Source organism: Littorina saxatilis, linkage group LG5 (genome assembly GCF_037325665.1).
Source record: "Littorina saxatilis isolate snail1 linkage group LG5, US_GU_Lsax_2.0, whole genome shotgun sequence".
NCBI classification, from domain to species: Eukaryota; Metazoa; Mollusca; class Gastropoda; order Littorinimorpha; family Littorinidae; genus Littorina; species Littorina saxatilis.
Genome location: NC_090249.1, coordinates 50,335,968 through 50,356,061, shown reverse-complemented (window position 1 = coordinate 50,356,061; position 20,094 = coordinate 50,335,968). Strand labels below are relative to the sequence as shown.

At 41.4% G+C, this 20,094-nt stretch overlaps 1 protein-coding gene across 6 annotated transcripts in view; it reads right to left on the bottom strand.

The window, feature by feature from the left end:
- LOC138967380 (multiple PDZ domain protein-like) overlaps positions 1-20,094 on the bottom strand; it is a 241,326-nt gene that overhangs the window by 18,603 nt on the left and 202,629 nt on the right. For 4 of the 6 annotated variants that reach the window (XM_070339916.1, XM_070339919.1, XM_070339918.1 and 1 more), the window contains 13 exons: positions 19,648-19,844; positions 18,965-19,059; positions 18,471-18,537; positions 17,467-17,568; positions 16,229-16,330; positions 15,458-15,532; positions 14,912-15,038; positions 13,517-13,537; positions 10,852-11,000; positions 9,740-9,823; positions 9,071-9,295; positions 8,357-8,473; positions 7,214-7,355 (listed from right to left, as the gene is read on the bottom strand). In XM_070339916.1, the coding sequence (XP_070196017.1) occupies positions 7,214-7,355; positions 8,357-8,473; positions 9,071-9,295; positions 9,740-9,823; positions 10,852-11,000; positions 13,517-13,537; positions 14,912-15,038; positions 15,458-15,532; positions 16,229-16,330; positions 17,467-17,568; positions 18,471-18,537; positions 18,965-19,059; positions 19,648-19,844 (1,503 nt within the window). Of the gene's footprint in view, positions 1-1,385; positions 3,317-7,213; positions 7,356-8,356; positions 8,474-9,070; positions 9,296-9,739; positions 9,824-10,851; positions 11,001-13,516; positions 13,538-14,911; positions 15,039-15,457; positions 15,533-16,228; positions 16,331-17,466; positions 17,569-18,470; positions 18,538-18,964; positions 19,060-19,647; positions 19,845-20,094 lie in introns of those variants that run through there. The other 2 variants (XM_070339922.1, XM_070339917.1) reach the window with 2 other exon arrangements.

Here is a 20,094-nt window from a genome sequence, read left to right as displayed (position 1 = left end):
TTTCCTTTGACGCTGACCTGTGACCTTGAAAAAGGTCAAAGGTCAACGAAACCATCGTTAAAGTGTAGAGGTCATTGGAGGTCACGACTAAACAAAATATGAGCCCGGTCGCTTTGATAGTTTCCGAGATACTTTGTCAAAGATATAAAATGTCTAATTTTTCCTTTGACGCTGACCTGTGACCTTGAAAAAGGTCAAAGGTCAACGAAACCATCGTTAAAGTGTAGAGGTCATTGGAGGTCACGACTAAACAAAATATGAGCCCGATCGCTTTGATAGTTTCCGAGAAAAGTCCAACGTTAAGGTGGTGTCTACGGACGGCCGGCCAGCCGGCCGGCCGGCCGGACGGCCGGCCGGACAGACTAACACTGACCGATTACATAGAGTCACTTTTTCTCAAGTGACTCAAAAATCAGAATCAAAGAAATGAGCAAAAGAAAACACAAAACTGTCACTATGTCACTATGTCTACAGATACAAGGTAGACTCTGCAGTGCCATGCTGTTTACATGTCTGCATGCACACTGTACCGACACACGATGCAGGATACATCCACATCCACAATGACAAATAAAACCAACAATAACAAGATGCACAGCTGCCATCAATCACAGGCTGGAGATGCAGGTACATGAGTACGCCACACTGCTAAATGAAATGAAACTCACATAATCACAACCCTTTCACATAAAGAAGATAAATAGTGAAGAAGCACGGGTAAAGATGAAAATCACGGCCATCCATATGAGAAAAGAACAAAAGACCTCATGCACATACACAGTTACTGACCAAAAATGCAAAAGAAATAAGGGAATAAATGATTTGAAAAATTCTTAAAGGTACAGGCCTTCTCAAAAATAAGCGAACATGTTCACAACCTAAGATCTGACCAGGTTTTTGGTTACACAAGATATGAGCAACTTTTACTTCAACATATGCTCACAATTAATAGCCAAGACTTTGCTGAGCAGTCTGGCAATTTTGTTTTGAATTCATTTCGTTGTAAACACCTATGTAAATCTACTGAAATAATCAATTGAAGTGAAAGAGGATCTTTTTTCCATACAATTTCAGCCCAGACAGATCTGCGGTGGTCAAATATGAACGTGTACGCGAGAAGGACTGTAGTTTCTTCAAGAAAATCATTATAGAAACAATAAATATACAAAAAAGAGATCACGATGCAGAAGTGTGCACAAGGTGTCACTGACAAGGAGACAGACAGATGGGCCAGGTGGGGGTGGCAGGGAAGCAGGTACCCACGCAAGCTGACCTGGGAATAACTCGGCAACTTGGCACAGAGCGACAGAAGAGAGATGGGGAGGAACACACAGCCACCTTCCGCCAGCCCTCCGTCTCCCAGCTGCTTGGCTTTTCATTTTTTATTTCTTCGTTTCTTTGTCTTTTCATCTTGCATCTTATGCATACCTGCTGGTTATTTCTTTTTGTCTGGTGTACTTGTCTTTTTTTCAGGCCACAATTAAATAAGCCTGAGGTATTACTTTTTTGCTGCACACTTTTAGTCCTTGAGTATTCATGTGCTTACATTTTGCACACATCTTCTTCACATTAATATCTTGACTTGGAAGACTGATGATGAATATTTTGAAGCAAGTTTGGTGACACATACTCCAGGAACACGCATCTCTTGAATCCCAAGACCATTTTTGATTCCTGGTAGCTAATACTAAGAATACTACCTAGTGCTTTGCACTCATCAAACTCCACAAACAAACACCTGTTGAATTCCCTGACCATTTTTGCACCGAGTCATTGGCTATAGATAACATTCCTATGGTGCCTTGAGGCGACTCATCAAACTCCAGAAAAAAGCATCTGTTGAATTCCTTGACCATGTCTGCACCCAGGCCATGGTTTACAAAGAACACTCCTAGCGCCTTGACTAATGAACGATCAACACAGCTGAAGACCATGGTTCCTGGTCCTATTATTAAAACCTATTAAAACCGAAACTGTAAACCCGTAATAACAAAGGCACTGTCTATGCCTGACTTCTCTCTGAAAATCAAGTGATCTTAAAGGTTTTCACTGTGTGTGACTACCGACTCACAGCCGCCCGTTGCCCACTCTAGAATGGGAGCAGAACTGAATAATCCACTAAGCACTGCTAAACATTTGACAAGTCTACTATAGCAGTCCATCAACCCAAGACAACTGACACACCTCATCACGTTACTAAAGACAACCATATAATATTATTAGCATCCTGCACATACTCGCAATCAACACAAAGCAAACGGGGGAAAAAAGTTGTGTGCAGTTACTCATTTCACACACACAGATTATCACTGGCAACATGCTTATAATTCTCATTCTGCATTTAGGCAACAGTTATTAAAAATCAGAATTGTTGCGAATGGGGACATGGACACGAAGCAACATGCTCCATATCCGTGCAAAATATGTCCACATAATCATGAAAGCCGTGTTGGTAAATGAGGTGTATAGGAAGGTTGGCTCATAAAAAAAAGATTACCAACAATTCTCGTACCTTGTGTTGCCGATCCTAATTATGATGGCTACATCCCTCTCGTAACAAAACAAAACTTGACTTCTATCACTCTCAGCGGTGTAAAGCATAACAGCCGCTAGCAAAAAGAAACAACCCGCGACAATGGTACTGAATTCCTTGCTGAAACAATTTGCTGCATAGACTTAAACCTCGGTACAGGAATGAAGGACTTAAGCTCCATAAATATATATATATATAGATAGATAGATATATACACCACGAAATACCCTTGACGAAGATGATGCAATCAAAGACGAGCCACAAAATCTACAGAAGCTAATATGCCCAACAAATCGCGATTTAGCCCCTAAGAAAATGAAAGACTTGTGAAACATCCCTCACGTAAAGAAGAAAAAAATAAGAAGTATTCCAACACAAAAGATATTACATGTTCAGCTGTCCAACAAAACACAAATTTGACTCAATTTGCTGTGGAATCCTTCAGTATTTCTGTCAGTCTGGCTGCCATGATACAAGATCACCTCGTTGAAATTAACTTTGCTAACAATTCTACCACATTCCTTCATAGTATCTCAAAGAAACAAAAGTGTGCAGATATCAATGGAGAATAATAATGGAGAATTTCTGTACAGCATGGATCATGTAAGCATAATTATGACATCCTCTTTGAATAAAGATTGAACTCGAATGGAGTGTTGCGCTATAGGCACTATAGCCATTGTGGTAGAATGGTGAGATCATAGCAACAGCACCATACTGTTAACATATAGGCAAGCAACTGAAAGGGGGCCCCAGATTAGTAGCTTTTGGAGGAGGGCATACCTGTCAGAGAGAAAGAAAATAAAGGACAGTTATTCTCTTGTTCAACTTCATGGTGTCATATAAACGAAACACAAAAATTATCATCTGAGAGATACATTCTGCCTTATTTACATGTTTGTTGTTGAACACTGTTAACAAGAATGGATATAATCAGGTGGATTAGCAGAAGAAGCAAGAGTGAGAGTCTGATTGAGAGAGCGAGAGACCAATATATATATATAGAGAGCGAGAGACCAATATATATATAGAGAGAGCGAGAGACCAAAGACAAGAGTGACAGTGAGAGAGTAAGGTAGGGGACACTCAAAGAGAGAGAGTGGATGCTGAAAAAGAGAGAGAGGCACGGAGCGAGACAGGGAGAGAGAGAGAGAGAGAGAGAGAGAGAGAGAGAGAGAGAGAGAGAGTCAGATTGGAGAAAAGGTTGGACAGTAGATGCTTAAGAATGAGAAAAAGGAGAACAATTTTATAGGCGTCTTAACAGAGCCTCAGTTATAGTCTACCCGGTAATCGACACCCACTACTCTGGTAAGAAACATCTTGTAACTCAAAAACAAATACAATCCTCAAACATACCTAAAACGAATCATACAAAACATGACCAAGTTTAACAACCAAATCTGATATGATTAAAAAAAAAAAGAAAAGAAAAGAAAAGAAAAAGAGAACTGGAACTAAAACTAAGGCCAATACTTTCAAGTACCGATCAAGGTATTCAACATTTACACCCTCTTGCCTAATCTTTTTCCTCCTAAATTTGAGCTTCCGCTACAAACTACACAAATTACTTTTACACAAGTTAAGAATCTCTGGAGCAGATGAATGATGTGTTTTTGTTGAAGTAGAAACCTAGCAGAACATTACAATTATACAAGATAGTTATCTTCGAAATGTTGGTGAATTCTTTTCAATATAGACATCGGGTCAGATAAATATGCAAGATCATTATTTTCACGTTGTTGGTGAATTATTTTCAATGGCCATGCGTTTAAATAAAAATATAGGTTTGTTGCACGGGTAAATGGGATAGCCACAGGTACAGAGGCAAGGACGTAGACACTTGCCTTGGTGACATACGTACAGTGCTACCTGCAATGTGAGGCCCCTCCCATGAGAGGACACCTCTGAATAAAGGACAACTTTGTCTATTATATTGACCAAAATCTACCTGTCATGGCAATAAAGGACAACTTTGTCTATTATATTGACCAAAATCTACCTGTCATGGCAATAAAGGACACCTTCCGTTGTCCCTTTGTCTGTTATCTTGACCAGTATCTACCTGTCATGACAAGCAATACAGGGACAATTGTGGCTGGACGCAAGGGTGTCCTTTCATGGCAGGTAGCACTGTACAACAAGTGGATATAAAGACAAAGATGGCAGTACTCTAGCCTTGCAGTTGTGACACAGGACAAAGCCACGACAGAACAGTCTCACTGCTACTTGCTTCAGTCTCTACACGTTTAACTCTGACGCTGATCTACAGACTGACCACTGGTATACTGACTAACCACTGCTGGCAACTAAAGCTACACAATGCCCCCTGACAAATCAACTAGCGTGCCACAGATCTGGCTAGCACTGACATCCCTGGTGCACTAGGAAAACAGGTTAAAGTAACATTTCAGTGAATTTCACAGGCGTACTGTACCCTATCACATATACAAAGCCCCAGTTTATATCAACCTAAGAGAACAGGCTTGTAAAGAAGATCAGAGAATTTGATAGTTGAACTGTACAAAATCCCTGAGTTTACATCAACTAGTGTGCAACAGATCTTGCTAGAACTGACATCTCTGGTACACTAAGAAAAATGGTTTGTAACTAAGATCAAATGATATCACTGGCGAACTACAGCCTATCAGATAAACAAAGTCCCAGTTTACATCAAGTAGCGTACCACAGATCTTACTAGAACTGACATCTCTGCACTAAGAAGACAGGTTTGTGATTGAGATCAATGAATTTCATTTGGCACACGTACTGCACTGCACAGCAGTCGCTCGCCAGGGAGAAAGACAGGGGAGGGATTAGGTACTGAAATCTGCTAGAGTGGGCGATAGGGCAGAGGGGTGGGACAGGGGATTTGAGCAAAATGGAGGGGGGGGGGGGGGGGGGGGGGGGGGGGAGGGGTAGGAAGGGTGTATGCTTGGGGTGAAAAGAGCACCAATCAGATCTGACTGTGAAAAGGAAATGTTGCTAGAGTAACAACATACATCTACAGTTCATGGTGACATCTCAGTTGATTTTGCATCAATGTTGAGGAGGGGGGGAGGGGAGGGGGTAATTGTACATGTGTATGCATGCATGCTTGCACTGGTGTGTGAAAACTAATGTGTGTGCTTGTAGGTGTGTGTGTGCATGTGTGTGTGTGTGTGTGTGGATATGTGTGTGTGCGGATGTGTGTGTGTGTGTGTGTGTGTGTGTGTGTGTGTGTGTGTGTGTGTGTGTGAATATGTGCATGCTTGTAGGGGTGTATGTCTGGGTGGTTGTGTGTGTATGCATGGGTGCGTGCATGCGTGTGTACAGCTGTGTCTCTTAATTGTCAAGCCTGCATGCAGGAGTGCTTGCAAGCATGTATGTGAGCATGTGTGTGACCAAGGTAGTAGTGTAACCAAGAAGGAAAGCGAGGACAGAGGAGAGCCAGAGAACCATAACATGCTAATTACACATTAGCAGACAAATCTAGAGTGAACAACACGGAAGTGAAATGCCACTCAAGGATAGGGAACGTATTAAGTGTCAGGTCTGTCACTGAAAAGGGTGAACTGTGAAATATTTGTGAAAGTTTTGGGGCACAACATCGGAGAATATGAGGAGTGCCACAACATCTTCTCAGAAACACTTAAACAGAAACCAAACAGTGCAAACGCTTGCCACATATAAACCATACAAATTCTTCTACAATAGAAACAATATTTTCTGTTTAGAAAAAAAGATGCGACTATCAAAGCTTTCTCTACACAGACTTGCTGCAATAGCTTTTGAATTTTCTGCTGTCTACTCTTCATTCATTTCAAACATAAACCAGCTTGTCTACACTCTTTAAACTGCGACCATTTAATTCTAACAACTTAAACTAAAACATTTTCAAAATGATAAACACTGTTGTGCAACTAGAACTGAAATATTCCACAGATAAGAAAATCAAACCACTGTAGCAACTGATTAAATTGAAAGCTGTATGCGTATGTCCAACCGGAAAACTTAAAGATGCTGCACAATTTGTGGCCGATACATTTGCATACATAAAAAAGTACAGCCATTTCTGCCAGCGTGAAAGAAAGACTTGCACTATGATAGCAGAAAATTACAATAATCTCTGCTAAAAACAAACATGTCCTGAGACAAGAATATAATCACTGTGTACATATGAAATTTTTCACAGGCAGGCTATATTACGTGTATAGATACTGTGGACACTCACATTTACATTTTAACCAGAAGCTTGCCCTTATAAGTAGAGCTGTAAACTTTGAAATCAACAACAATTTCAGTCAACAACATAGCAGTCAGTTTCCATTTACTTCCCTTCCCTCACTCTTGTCAAGTATTCAACGTACATCAAAGATCTGAAAGCAAAGAAAGGTTCACGGTCATTTCCAGTTCCCCGTGTTCTGGATTTCTTTTATGTCTTTTCTTCCCATTAGCATGTAAAATGACATCTGGCTCACACACAAAAAGTGGACATGACTGACACTTTTTTGTCATCTTTGTAAGCTTCTGGTTAGTCGTAAAACTGAAAAATTAACATACACACTCACACACAAGGTCCTTCAGGATTTGCGAACGGTTGACATATCTTGTGTTTCATTAAATATGCAGCCCGCAGCAAAGTCTGAAGGAAAAAAAGCAAAACGGAGTAAAGAAAGAAAGAGAGAGAGAAAGTGGACGCACTTTTGGAATGCCTGCCCTTGGAACGATTGCTGGCGGAGGAATCAGACTTCTTCAGTCCCGTTGAGCCCGAGTTCTTGCGAGAAGACGTCCTTGACCCTGCTTTCAGTCTGCCGACTGTCAGAGAGACCTTGCCCATCAGCGTCTGTCGTGACAAACACACAGACAGGTAAGACCAACAACACACAAAAACGGTAAGAACAACAACACAAAAAATATGCTGACTATAGCTGTCTTCAAAACTAACATCCCCAAAAGCAGCGTATGGCCGTCTAATGGCAGGTTAAAAACAGCCATACACATAAAATCCCTCTGGTACAAAACACAAGAGTTTCAGCCCATGAAGAAAGAAGAAGGAACTAACGAACAAAACCTTGACTGATCTCACAACTGGCTATCAACATCTTCCAACTATTTTCTTCCTTGTCAAAACCATTGTAGAAACTTAGGCACATCTATCTTCTTTTTCTTTGTTCATGGGCTTTAGACTCCCACGTTCACTCATGTTTTTAGCACGAGTGGATTTTTACGTGTATGACCGTTTCAACCCCGCCATTCAGGCAGCATACGCCGATTTCGGGGGAGGCATGCTGAGTATTTTCGTGTTTCTATAACCCACCGAACTCTGACATGGATTTCAAGATCTTTTCCGTGCGCATTTGGTCTTGTGCTTGCGTGTACACACGAAGGGGGTTAAGTCACCAGCAGGTCTGCACATAAGTTGACCTGGGAGATCGGAAAAATCTCCACTCTTAACCCACCAGGCGGCAGCGACCGGGATTCGAACTCATGACTTCCCGATTAGGAGGCTGATGTCTTACCACCACGCCACTGCGCCCGTCAAGATCTATCTATTCAGGCCTTTACATGCAAGGCAGTGGAAACCCCCTTTTAAGACACCCCCCTTAAGACCTTGCTGTTTTCAGATTTTCTCATCATAACCTCTGCAAATGTACCTCCATTTTAAGACCCCCTATTTTCTAAGACTTAATCTTCTCAGATGTGTGGAGGTCGTAAAAGGGGGGTTCCATTGTATGAGCACCCACATACTTGAATGATTGTGTAACGCAAAAGATGCTGTATTGTTATTTGTACCAAAGCACATCCTGAAGGATTCAGGCAATTGTGAGTCTCTGAACAACTCACTTTGAGAACGCCGGCGGCATACTCCTGCGTGGCGCTCCGCATGTCTTCACCGTTGACGGCCAGAATCTGGTCGCCCTGCATCAGGCGACCGTCTGCCTCCGCCACTCCCCCCTTCACCTGGTGGTCACAATAAAACAATTCCGCTGTCACACAGGTACATAGCACTGTAGAGTTCAAACCATCGCTTGTTTGGGACCTATGCACACAGCTGTCGACAGTGTTGTGCTTTCAGCGTAGCAATTGCTACGTTGTAGCAGAAACTGCTATGCCAAGCCAGATATTGCTTCTATTCAAGACACAACTACAAACATACAACAGCGTCTCTCTTTGCTAGGAGTTGTGGTACTCATTTCTGTTTCTCACCCAGTGTCACAATGTGGGTCAGAAAAATGTTGTCCACACTAAAAAGTGTCACTGTCAACACTCTCTGATGGGCTTATGTTCCTGTTGTTGTTTGTTGGTCTAAATACAATCATTACAATGTATCATCGTATCTAAAGTTAAGCATAGATGCAGATGTGCAGTTGAATTTTAAGGGAATGCCACATTTAATTTAAACATCATTTGCTACAATTACAATTCCAAATTGCTACACTTTAGGCTACACAGGGTTTGACACTTCTGTTTACATATTTTCAATCTAGGTTATTGTACTTTTGAGTCTGGGAACAACATTGCACAAAACAGCTAAACCCCTGTCCTTGCGACACTCACAATATCTGATATGTAAATTCCCACGTCGTTCTTCTTGCCCACGATGGAGAGACCCAGACCCTTGCCCGGCCGTTTCATCAGCTCCACGGAGAAGACGTCGTAGATATCCTCCTCCTTGGTCTGTTGGTCGTCACGGTAAACCAGGATTCCCACGCAGGACGGCGTTTGACGCAGGATCTGGATGGCGCGGTCGTGAGTCGCTTCTCGCAGGTCCTCTTTGTTCACCTGTGGGACAAAAATGAGTGTCAGTGGAAATTGTGGGTGAAAAGGAGAGTAATGTATCGACTGCGCACTTGATTTCCTTTCTCTGAGCCATGTGACATCATAAGCCAAATAAAACTTGTTTTTAGGCGGCTGGCCAAGACTACAAAAGTGTGGTTACAGCTGTCAATCGTAACAAATACAAAAATCATGGTTGTCTCAATCTGTTATATTTTGGTCAAAAATAAAAATAATGTAATTGTTCTCCTGTGGCAAAGTGTGCCACTTCCAGGGTGATGAAGGCAATGAAACTGAACACTGCTTGTTTAAAAACTTCTGCATTCACAAAGACAGAGTTATGTCTCCTGAACAGTCTCTGCTCCCGTGAAAACATTACATTTCCTTTTCCCAACATGCAGCGATGTGGAAAACAGTTTCAATTGTCACAAGAAAACCATGCCAGCTCACCTCCAATATCTGGTCACCTGCCCACAGACGCGCGTCCCTGGCGGCTGCTCCGTCTGCGTACACTTCATGGATAATGATGGCCCCCTATCAGAATAACAGTCATTTAACTTTCAAGTGTCATCTTCGACTCTTCATGCCAATCTGCACAACACCACGACTCCTACTTATAACTATAAGACACCACAGAAACCTTCAAAGATAACATTGTTTGATACTTTAGAATTTGTCTTGCAAAATTACCAGCAGCATACACTGGAGCAGTGCATGGACTAATAAAGTGACATTTTTCAAAATGAAAAGGCTTTCTCAGAATACTGGTTTGAGAAAATGCACGGAATACATGAGGTCCATTTAATCAAAGGTTGCTGTCAAAGAAGTGAAAATACTGTATTGCTGCTTTGCCTTAGCTTTGTGTATTAACCCATCCAACTTATTGCTGTGAAAAAAGGACACTTAGAATAAAGAGACATCGTTGACGGCATGGTCCCAAGGGTGTCCTTTCGTTACAGGCCCCACTGCAAACTACCTGATATAAGTGTACACCTGTTAAAAAAGGACACATGCAATTGAGGGGCTGGTCCCTAGGGGGTGTCCTCCATGGACAGGTGCAAATGCAAACTACTCCAGATAAAGGGTGATTCCTGCTGTTCCACCAACTTTAAACTTGACTAACGCATACAAGCCATGAGAGGACACCTGCACCGTAGGGACACTTTTGGCTGGTCCCCAGGGTGTCCTCTTATGGCAGGTATTATTCTTCCTCTTCTTCTTTGCCGTAAACTCAAACATCGACCCCTTAGGATAGACAATACATAGCTGTACACTGGGGGTCACCTCCTTTACGCAGTATACATCTTCTCCCATAACGGGCGACTTCAGCAGGCCAGGCCTGAGGTACATGACAGTTACCACCCCAACGGGAGCCAGCCGCCGAGCCGGATTACTTAAAATCACACACACACCTCAGTTTCAACCAATCTGACCCCACGGCTGGCTCCCATTGGGGTGGTAACTTTCGCGCGCACCTCAGCCCCGCCGATCTCTCATCGTAGCTTATAACAGATATCACAACAAAGTACAAGGATGACGTGAGGTAGCAAATGTGGACTCACCAGTAGTGTGTCACAGCCGCCCACTATACTAAGGCCGAGTCCTGTGCGACCTTTCTCGATCTCGATGTACGTCTCTCGCCCGGGAGTGACGGAGCAGGTCAGGGGGTCGCTCGGGGGTTGCTCCTCTGGCGGATCTGTCGAGGACTCGTCTGCACAACCGTAACATTACTAATTAGTCAAACTCTTCAGGAACAGCACGGACTGTGACTATACGAACACAGTGGGATTATTTGTACACTGAAATATTGGTTGTGAGTGAATAAGATTGGTTGTTGCTATGAGTCAATGTTGTCGTTGTGAGTGAATACATTAATTTGTTGATGTGTGTCAAAAGTGTGTTTTGTGAGTGAATACAGTTCTTGTTTTGAGTGAATACAATATGTTGTTATATGTACTAGAGAGTGAATACAATATATTGTGAGTGAGTACAATATGTTGCTGTGAGTGAGTACAATATACAGCTGTGAGCAAGTACAGTTTGTTTTTGTCAGTGAATACAATCAGTTGTTGGGGGTGAATACAAATAGCTGTTGTTGTAAATACAATATGCCATTGTGAGTGAATATGATATGTTGTGAGTAAGTACAATATGTTGTGAGTGAATACAATATGCAGTTGACAGTGAAAATAGTTGTTAGAGTGACAATTAACAAAAGCTGACATAACTTACAATGTACATACTTTACGCATTAATTGCACCTTCTTCTAACATGCCTCAATATGATAGAAGTTGACGGGATTAAGAATAAAACTTGTTTACAAAACCCTGGCACTAGAACACATCGTTAACATTTCTGATCAGCAAACATGTTTACTGACTTTGACCGCCGGCAGCTCACCCGTTATTTGTTTTAATAGGTATATAGGCCTATGAGGATGTAACGAATCATTGATTAATTAATAAGATTTCGACCACTGCACCAGTTAACCTCCCTAGGCCCTATACCCTTTTTCTCCCAGAGTGCCAAACATTGCCCGCTCGCGCACCCATATGCAGATCCCTGAAACAGCCGCTATACACAATGCTACCTATGATGCATTCTGTTTCCAATTCTACTGGTTTCCTGCAAGGTTTGAGCATTTATAATTTCAAAAAACTAGCAGTAGTTACTTTATGGCTACAAATTTTTTAAGTTTCAAATTGATGGAGGGCTCAGGGCCAGATCTGGGGGGGGGGGGGGGGGGTTCCTGGGTTCCGGAACCCCCCCCCCCCCCCCCCCCCCCGGCCATCCGATGTACCTCTCAGAGAAAAGAAAAAAAAATATGTGGACTTTTTAAGCTCTTCCCCCAACTCCAGCAAGAATTACCAGGACAATCATTAACCTGTGTAATTGCACAAAGGTGTCTGCAAAATAAGTATACTGCTCTCAATATCAAATACTCCGTAATGCAAGCTCATTTTTCACTCAGTGACAGTAATTGTGTGTCATGCTAGTCTTTGTACAATGGGACACACTAAACAAGCTCTACTTAAGTACTTAATAACACAGGCCTCTCGTTCCTGCTTTTCAGACTGCTCTTATATACAAGTGCGACAGGGGAAAAGTCCTACATAATTTAAAACAGAACAATGCCAGAAATATATGTATGTGCACAGCAAACTTTGGAATGTGATATGTCAGGAGAGAAGCTATTTTAAAGGGTGATAACTTCATTGCAACAACTACAACACACACACACACACACACACACACACACACACACACCTAGATCAGGAAACAAAACTAGCTGGGATGGAATTTGTGAATCTACCGACAAAGCAACTCAGTGATAAAACACTTCAACTAATTTAACGTCAGGAAAACTTGGATCCCAAATAACTCAATTCCAGGCAAACCCAGACCTGATTAAAACTATATACAGACAAAGACAACTCAATACAGAAGAACAGTGTGATGAAACATGAAACCGTCTAAGTACTTTAATTTCAAGAATAATCCTCAACAACTGGATTTCAGGCAAACCCAGATCTGAGTAAGACTCATAAGAACAAAATGACCATGGGTGTTAGACGATGTCCTTAGATGTCTGCGTGCATTTGTGAAGATGCATTCATCTTAGTTATAGTCACCCCACCCCCCACCCCACCCCCAATAACTACACAGCTCCTTCTCTCTAATTCACCACAGCTAAAAATGTTTCCACGAGTTAAAAAGGTATTTTGTGTTACATGCACATTTTAAACGGCAGAGCCACCTCCAAGTTCACCGATAAGCTGCAGAATGCAAAAAGTCTTCTTCAGACCCGAGGGATAACCTCCACATTTCAACCATTTCTCAATGTAAAGAATTTTTTAACAAACAAGAAATTTAAGGCAACCCCCAAAGCAACCAAAAATGTTTGCAGCGCCTGCCCACCTCATCATTTAGCATTCTCCTCTTTAGCACATTTAAAATCTTTAAAATCATCAAAGTACTAAAACAAAAAGGTAAGAAAAAAGCAAAACTTATATATGTAAAATTAATATGTATATATAAAAAGGAAAAGTGTTTGTAAGGAAAAGGAGAAATTCTGAAAAAAAAGAAGGAAAAGTGTATATAAGTAAAGTTAAAGCAAAACTCTAAAAAAAAATTTTTTTTTTAAAGTAATAATAATAAAAAGCAGTATGTGCAGGTCTAGTTTCTATGCACATCTAGGGTGAGCAAAATTGGATGATGTGGTTTACCTGGTACAATTTCTGCAGGCTCTGAAGAGCGAATGTGAGAATGACCATGAGGGACAGAGATAAATGCTTGATAAAATACAAGACTTGTCTACCATACCCAGATTTGATAAAATACAAGACTTGTCTACCATACCCAGATTTGATAAAATACAAGACTTGTCTACCATACCCAGATTTGATAAAATACAAGACTTGACTACCATACCCAGATTTGATCAAATACAAGACTTGACTACCATATATACCCAGATTTGATAAAATGCAAGATTTTACTACCATACCCAGATTTGATAAAATGCAAGATTTTACCATGATACCCACCACAACTACCACACCTAGCGTTATGGGCAAAATAAACTGCTTTAAAATGCGATATGACAGCTAAACTTTTTTGTTTCGGGAAGCAAAACCGAAATGTGGTAGATATGTAATGCCACGTTTTTCTCTATTCCTGCTTCTTTTTCTGTTTTCATGCTACATTATGTTGTAATTGTGTGCCTTTGAATACATTGAACAAATGAATAATTGTGTCAAATATATATATATATATATATGCAATGCCACATTTTTACCATTCATACTACACAATGATGTACATGTGTCTTTTCTGGCATATGGAACAAATAAATAATTATCTGACTCGCAGGTGCAAAGCAATATATACACAGTTATAACACTTCAATATCCAATGTTTTAATCACCACACTTGAACATTATTAATTTAAATAATAACAACCAAAACACTGCAAAAATTAGAACATCTGACAAAATTAGACAAATTAACTAAGAAAATGCAAGCCCCCAAAGAGGCATAATGAAACTGATCAAAAAAGAAAAATACAAATATTGAAACAAAACTTAGAAAACAAAAACTGTTTTTGAAAAAGAACAGAAATCGACCTCTTAGCCCTGAATAGATCAGAAAAAAAGAACACAACAATTCGAAAGAAAATAAGCAGTAGAAAACGAGCTTTACTAATCCGAAAATGTAATTTATTTAAAAGAGTAGAACCTCCTGCCCATTCGAAAGATTTTTTTTTAAAGTAACCTCCAAGAGTAGAGCTCTTGACTATTAACTTTTTATTTTTTAAATGTAACCTACAAAAGTAACATTCAAAAGAGTAGAGTGCCTCCTGCCTAATCAAAAGAATCACCAAACAAAATAACAACCTGGAAATGTATAATTCAACAGAGTAGAAGAAGTTCTCCTGCCTATTTAAAAGAATTTGTAAAAATGTAACCTACAAAAGTATAATTCAAAAGAGTAGAACTCTAGACTATTCAACAGATAATGTAACCTACCAAATTTGTTTTTAAAAAGCCAACCACACCTATCAAGTACTGCGAGAACAAAGCGTGTGGAGAAACAAGGCGACCAAGAAAGGGCTGACCTACCCGTGGTGTTGCCCAGTTTGATGCTGTCCTGTCCGCTGAAGACCACCTTGCCAACATTGTTCGGCACGCCGCACTTCCGCACCTTTAGCCGCACTGCTCCTGCCGTCTTGCGCAGAATCTCGTTGGCCTGGTAGCACAACAAAGGAAGGCTTGAAATTAAACAGGTTCTATGGGGATGAAAGAGACGGGCGCAATAGCTTAGCGGATAAGACGCCGGCCTCCCACACGTGTTCGAATCCCGGCCGCGCCTTGTGGGCTAAGGCTGGAGATTTTTCTGATCTCCCAGGTCAATTTATGTACACACTTCCTAATGCCTTTTCCTCCTTCGTGCACGCAAAAGACCGACTTTCACAAGCATTTCATTTGAGAAAAAAACATTGCCACTACCATCACCATATTTACCCCAAACTATAATTCAAATTGCTTGATTTTAAAAACTTAACACTCTAGAGAAATCAAAGACGAAACAGGTTGGTTTGAAAAGTCAAATACGAGCTAAAGATAAATATTCACTTATCAAAGAAGCAAAACAAATTAGAAGCCTACCTTGTCAGAGGGGACACCGGTCAGTGATTCCTCCCCAACTTCCAGCAGCTCATCGCCCACTGCCAGCTGTCCGTCCTGTAGCATTGCAAACGCAACATTTTTAATTTTAATTTTCATTACTTTATTGTCCCATCGCTGGGAAATTTGGGTCGCTTCCTTCCAGTGGTAAGCTAGCAGCAACAGTAGCGCTACCCAGGTGTAATCAGCCACCTGCACTTATGGCAGAATGACCAAGGTCTTTTACGTGCCACAGTGGTGACACGGGGGTGGAACATGGATGCCGTCACTGAGTCTGCACATAAAGTTGACCAGTGTCCGTCCCTGCCCGGATTCGAACCCGTGACCCTTGGATCACAAGTCCAAAGCTCTACCAACTGAGCACATCTCACTGTTAACACTCTACCAACTGAGCACATCTCACTGTTAACACTCTACCAACTGAGCACATCTCACTGTTAACACTCTACCAACTGAGCACATCTCACTGTTAACACTCTACCAACTGAGCACATCTCACTGTTAACAAAAATTACTTGGTTTAAATTTACTAAATGATCATTCTTTTTTAGGGTGAAATCTGATTGTTCATTTCAATGCTTGCAATTCTCTCAGGCGCCAGGAGATTGGTTCCCCATAACTTTCACTGACTCTTGTTGCACATGTCCGCATAACTCGCACTCAATTACTCTTCTTCCACATGTCCTGTGCATTTAGAAGGCTTACTTCCCTTTGTTTCTCAGAGGGAAGAGAGAGACAATTAAACTATCTTACCCTTGCGGCAGCTCCCCCAATGGTGATGTGATGAATGTAAATACCATGACGACCGTCCCTGGTTTCCTCCATAATGCCGAATCCCAGACCTTGTGTTCCCTGCTGCAATCATCATTATCATCATCATCATCATCATCTTCATGATGATCATCATCACACTCTTCATCATCGTTGTAATCATCATCATCACTTTCTTCATTGTCATCATCACCAAACACTTCATTGTCATCATAATCAACATCGTCATCACCAATTTACAAAAAATCATAAATAAAAATAAAAATCAACAGCAGCTTATTACCACTCGCATATCATCTACAGGCATGGGAATTGAATAATGTAAAAAAGGCGGAAAATTTATAACTGAAGACGCGAAGCGTCAAGTCGACGGCGCGAAGCGCTTAGCCTTACTAGGGGGGTCCGGGGGCATGCCCCCCCGGAAAAAAATTTTCTCCAAAGAACCCAGATGGTGCAATCTGGTGTCATCTGAGCTCCAAGTTTGCCATTAAATTCTGTTTTTAGAATCAGAGTTTTTAGTACAAAAATGTACCAATTTTTGCTTTTTTGAAGAAAAAATTATATACATGTATTATATGGTTTAAATTTGTAAAAAAAATTGATCTGTTGAGACAAACAGGAAAATGTAACTTGTAACACAATCTGTGCAATCTGGTTTACTTTCAAACATAAAAGTTCAATAACTGAGGCGGGCGGTAGCAGTGCGTGAACAAAGTACGGAAAGTTTTCGCGGGATTTTGCGCAAAGGCCAAAGTAACCGGTGCTTTTTTTGTGTGCCTCCCCCCCTTTATTTTTTCGGCGGACACTTTTGCATTTTCGGCGGAACAAAAAAAAAATTCGGCGGAAATCCGCCGTTCGGCGGACAATTCCCATGCCTGCATCTACTACATCAAATTGCATCCCCCTATTTGCCAACTCCATCGGAAGTAAAGTGAATAACCAACGACAGCTTTCAATAATGAACAAATGCCGGTGCAGATTTTTTAAAACATTTCTTATTTCCTTCAAAAAAACAAAATTAAGCCACATGGAAAGATTTCATCTAATCTGCTGTGATTTGGAACCTCATCATCTGATGTTCTGAAAAATACAGAACATAAAACACAACCACTTGAATAATAAAGTTGATCTTTGTATGCCATAACACTGTGACTATATATATAGGTAACAAATAACATAATGCTCTGTATCATTTGCAGAATGAAAGGGCAGCCACATACCTTCTGCAGATTAATGACCTGAATGGTGTCGGTCACTGGCAGACTGGGCTCTGCATTTGGTGAATGCTGCTCTTTTTCGCCCAGGGGTTTGGCATGCTCAGTCTGAGAACACATAACACAAAGAGAAATAAAGCTCACATTAGACAGGCATCAATTAACAACAGCATATACAGTTTGTTTGTTTGTTTGTTTGCTTAACGCCCAGACGACCACGAAGGGCCATATCAGGGCGGTGCTGCTTTGACATATAACGTGCGCCACACACAAGACAGAAGTCGCAACACAGGCTTCATGTCTCACCCAGTCACATTATTCTGACACCGGACCAACCAGTCCTAGCACTAACCCCATAATGCCAGATGCCAGGCGGAGCAGCCACTAGATTGCCAATTTTAAAGTCTTAGGTATGACCCGGCCTGGGTTCGAACCCACAACCTCCCGATCACGGGGCGGACGCCTTACCACTAGGCCAACCGTGCCGGTAGCATATACAGTTAAAAAACCACACAACTTTGAAGAACCGCAATCTCAGGCAAACCCCCTTTTAAGACCTTGTTTGTTTGAAGATTTTCTATTAAAAATCTGTGTAGATTTACCCCCCTTTTAGTTAGACTTGATTTACTCAGATGGTTTGAGGTCTTTAAAAAGGGGGTTCCACATACTGTATAGATCTATCTTCAAGAAATTTCATAGAAATATAAACTTTCTTCCAGTGTAATCAATATCAAATTCAATAAACAGGTATCTGTGTGTGTGTGTGTGTGTGTGGTGTGTGTGGTGTGTGTGTGTGTGTGTGTGTGTGTGTGTGTGTGTGTGTGTGTGTGTGTGTGTGTGTGTGGTGTGTGTGGTGTGTGTGTGTGTGTGTGTGTACGCCTGTGTGTACGCCTGTGTGTGAGCACGCGTGTGCATGTGCATCTTAGTAAACTGATGTACATGCAACTGTGGCAAGTAAATGTCCCATTTGTTTTGACTGGAGTCAGTTTCTCATGGCGTCTGCTAATTACCTCAGGCGATATGGTCAGCCCCAAACGCAATGGCTTGATAGCCATCCTCTCCAAGTTATCAGCTCGTCTGAAACAGAAAACACATGTCAGAAAGATGGGAACAACCGCTGAGTACAATTTGTACGTCATATACACTGAAACGTAAACATATTTCTCTCAATCTCTCTCAATGTCTCTCTCTGTCACTCTCCCTGTCTGTTTCTCTCTCTGTCACACACTCACACACCACCACCATCACTGAAGTTTACACCACTTCCTCGTTACACAGACTTCTTCCTACAAGAAATCTCATGCGTAAAACCAGCAACAACAATCAACACACAAAAGCATATCCAAACCTCAGTGAACATAAAATCAATGCATATAAAAGCATTTCAAACCTCAGTGAGCACAGACAATTCAATCCCATGTTGTACATTCAATTCCGAAACTGCGTCAACAGGTTGTATCTACCCATGCAATGGGGAGGAAGCTGTCACAGCTGAGTGACTCACCTGTTAATCACAATCTTGACGTCAGGTGCAGTTATTCCCTTCACAACGGCTGATGCATTCAGGTGGCTGCGACCATACAGCACGTTGCCATTGATCTGCAAGGTATTAGAAAAATGAAAATGTCTGCTGACGGATATATAATGCATATCACACTACAATCAATGAGTTATTACAACACAGCAGTCTGCCCCTGATCTATAAGAAAAGAAAAATGAAAATCCCGACAATGTCTGCTGACGAATATACAATGTATATCACACGGCAATCAATGGACTATTATTACACCGCAGTGTCACTGCCCTACAAGAAGAGAGAAGAAATAATCATGAAAATGTCTGCTGATGAATATTATAAGATGTTTGGTGGCTTCTTGTCTGACTAGCTTTTATGCCGATCCGAGGTAAGCATATCGTCTTCTGTTTCATCTTTATCCCCCAGAGCTGATTGCAGTGTGATGTACATTTACGTACACATCTCCTGTCTGAATAAAAAAAACAAGAAAAGTAGGTTGTTGGAACGTTTGTTATTGACAAAACAATACATTCACAGATATTTCGACCCAACGGTCTTTTAAATGAACAGACAAACAAATATTCACACAAAACTTATCTTGATAGTTCTATCAGTTTACGTCCACTCGTCAGGAAGCCGAGCCATTGAATACAAAACTACCATTAACTTACCTCCATCAACTCATCGGCCACATAAATCCGGCCGTCCCGGGCAGCGGGACTGTCCGGCTGAACGCCTGCCACGAAGACGCTCATGATGCTCCGATCCTTGTTGCCGGCCAAGCTGAGGCCGATGCCGCTCTTCCCACGGGAAAACTCAATGATCTCCACGGTGCCGCCAAGGTCCCCATACTTGCGTTGAAGGCGCTCTGAGAAAGGGAAATGGGTGCAACATTGAATGGATGAAAGACAAGTGCAAGACACATGTGTACATTGTGTGAGGACCAGAGATAGAAGGCTAGAAGAAACTCAAAAGCAGGCGTGAAACTGCATTCTCGGTGCAACCAAACAATGTGTGTGCTGTGTGTATTCATTTATACATTAAAGGAACACTGCGGGTTGTCAATTCAGGGAAATACAGGTAATGCTTTCTATACAAATATGTTCTGGCAGCGAACA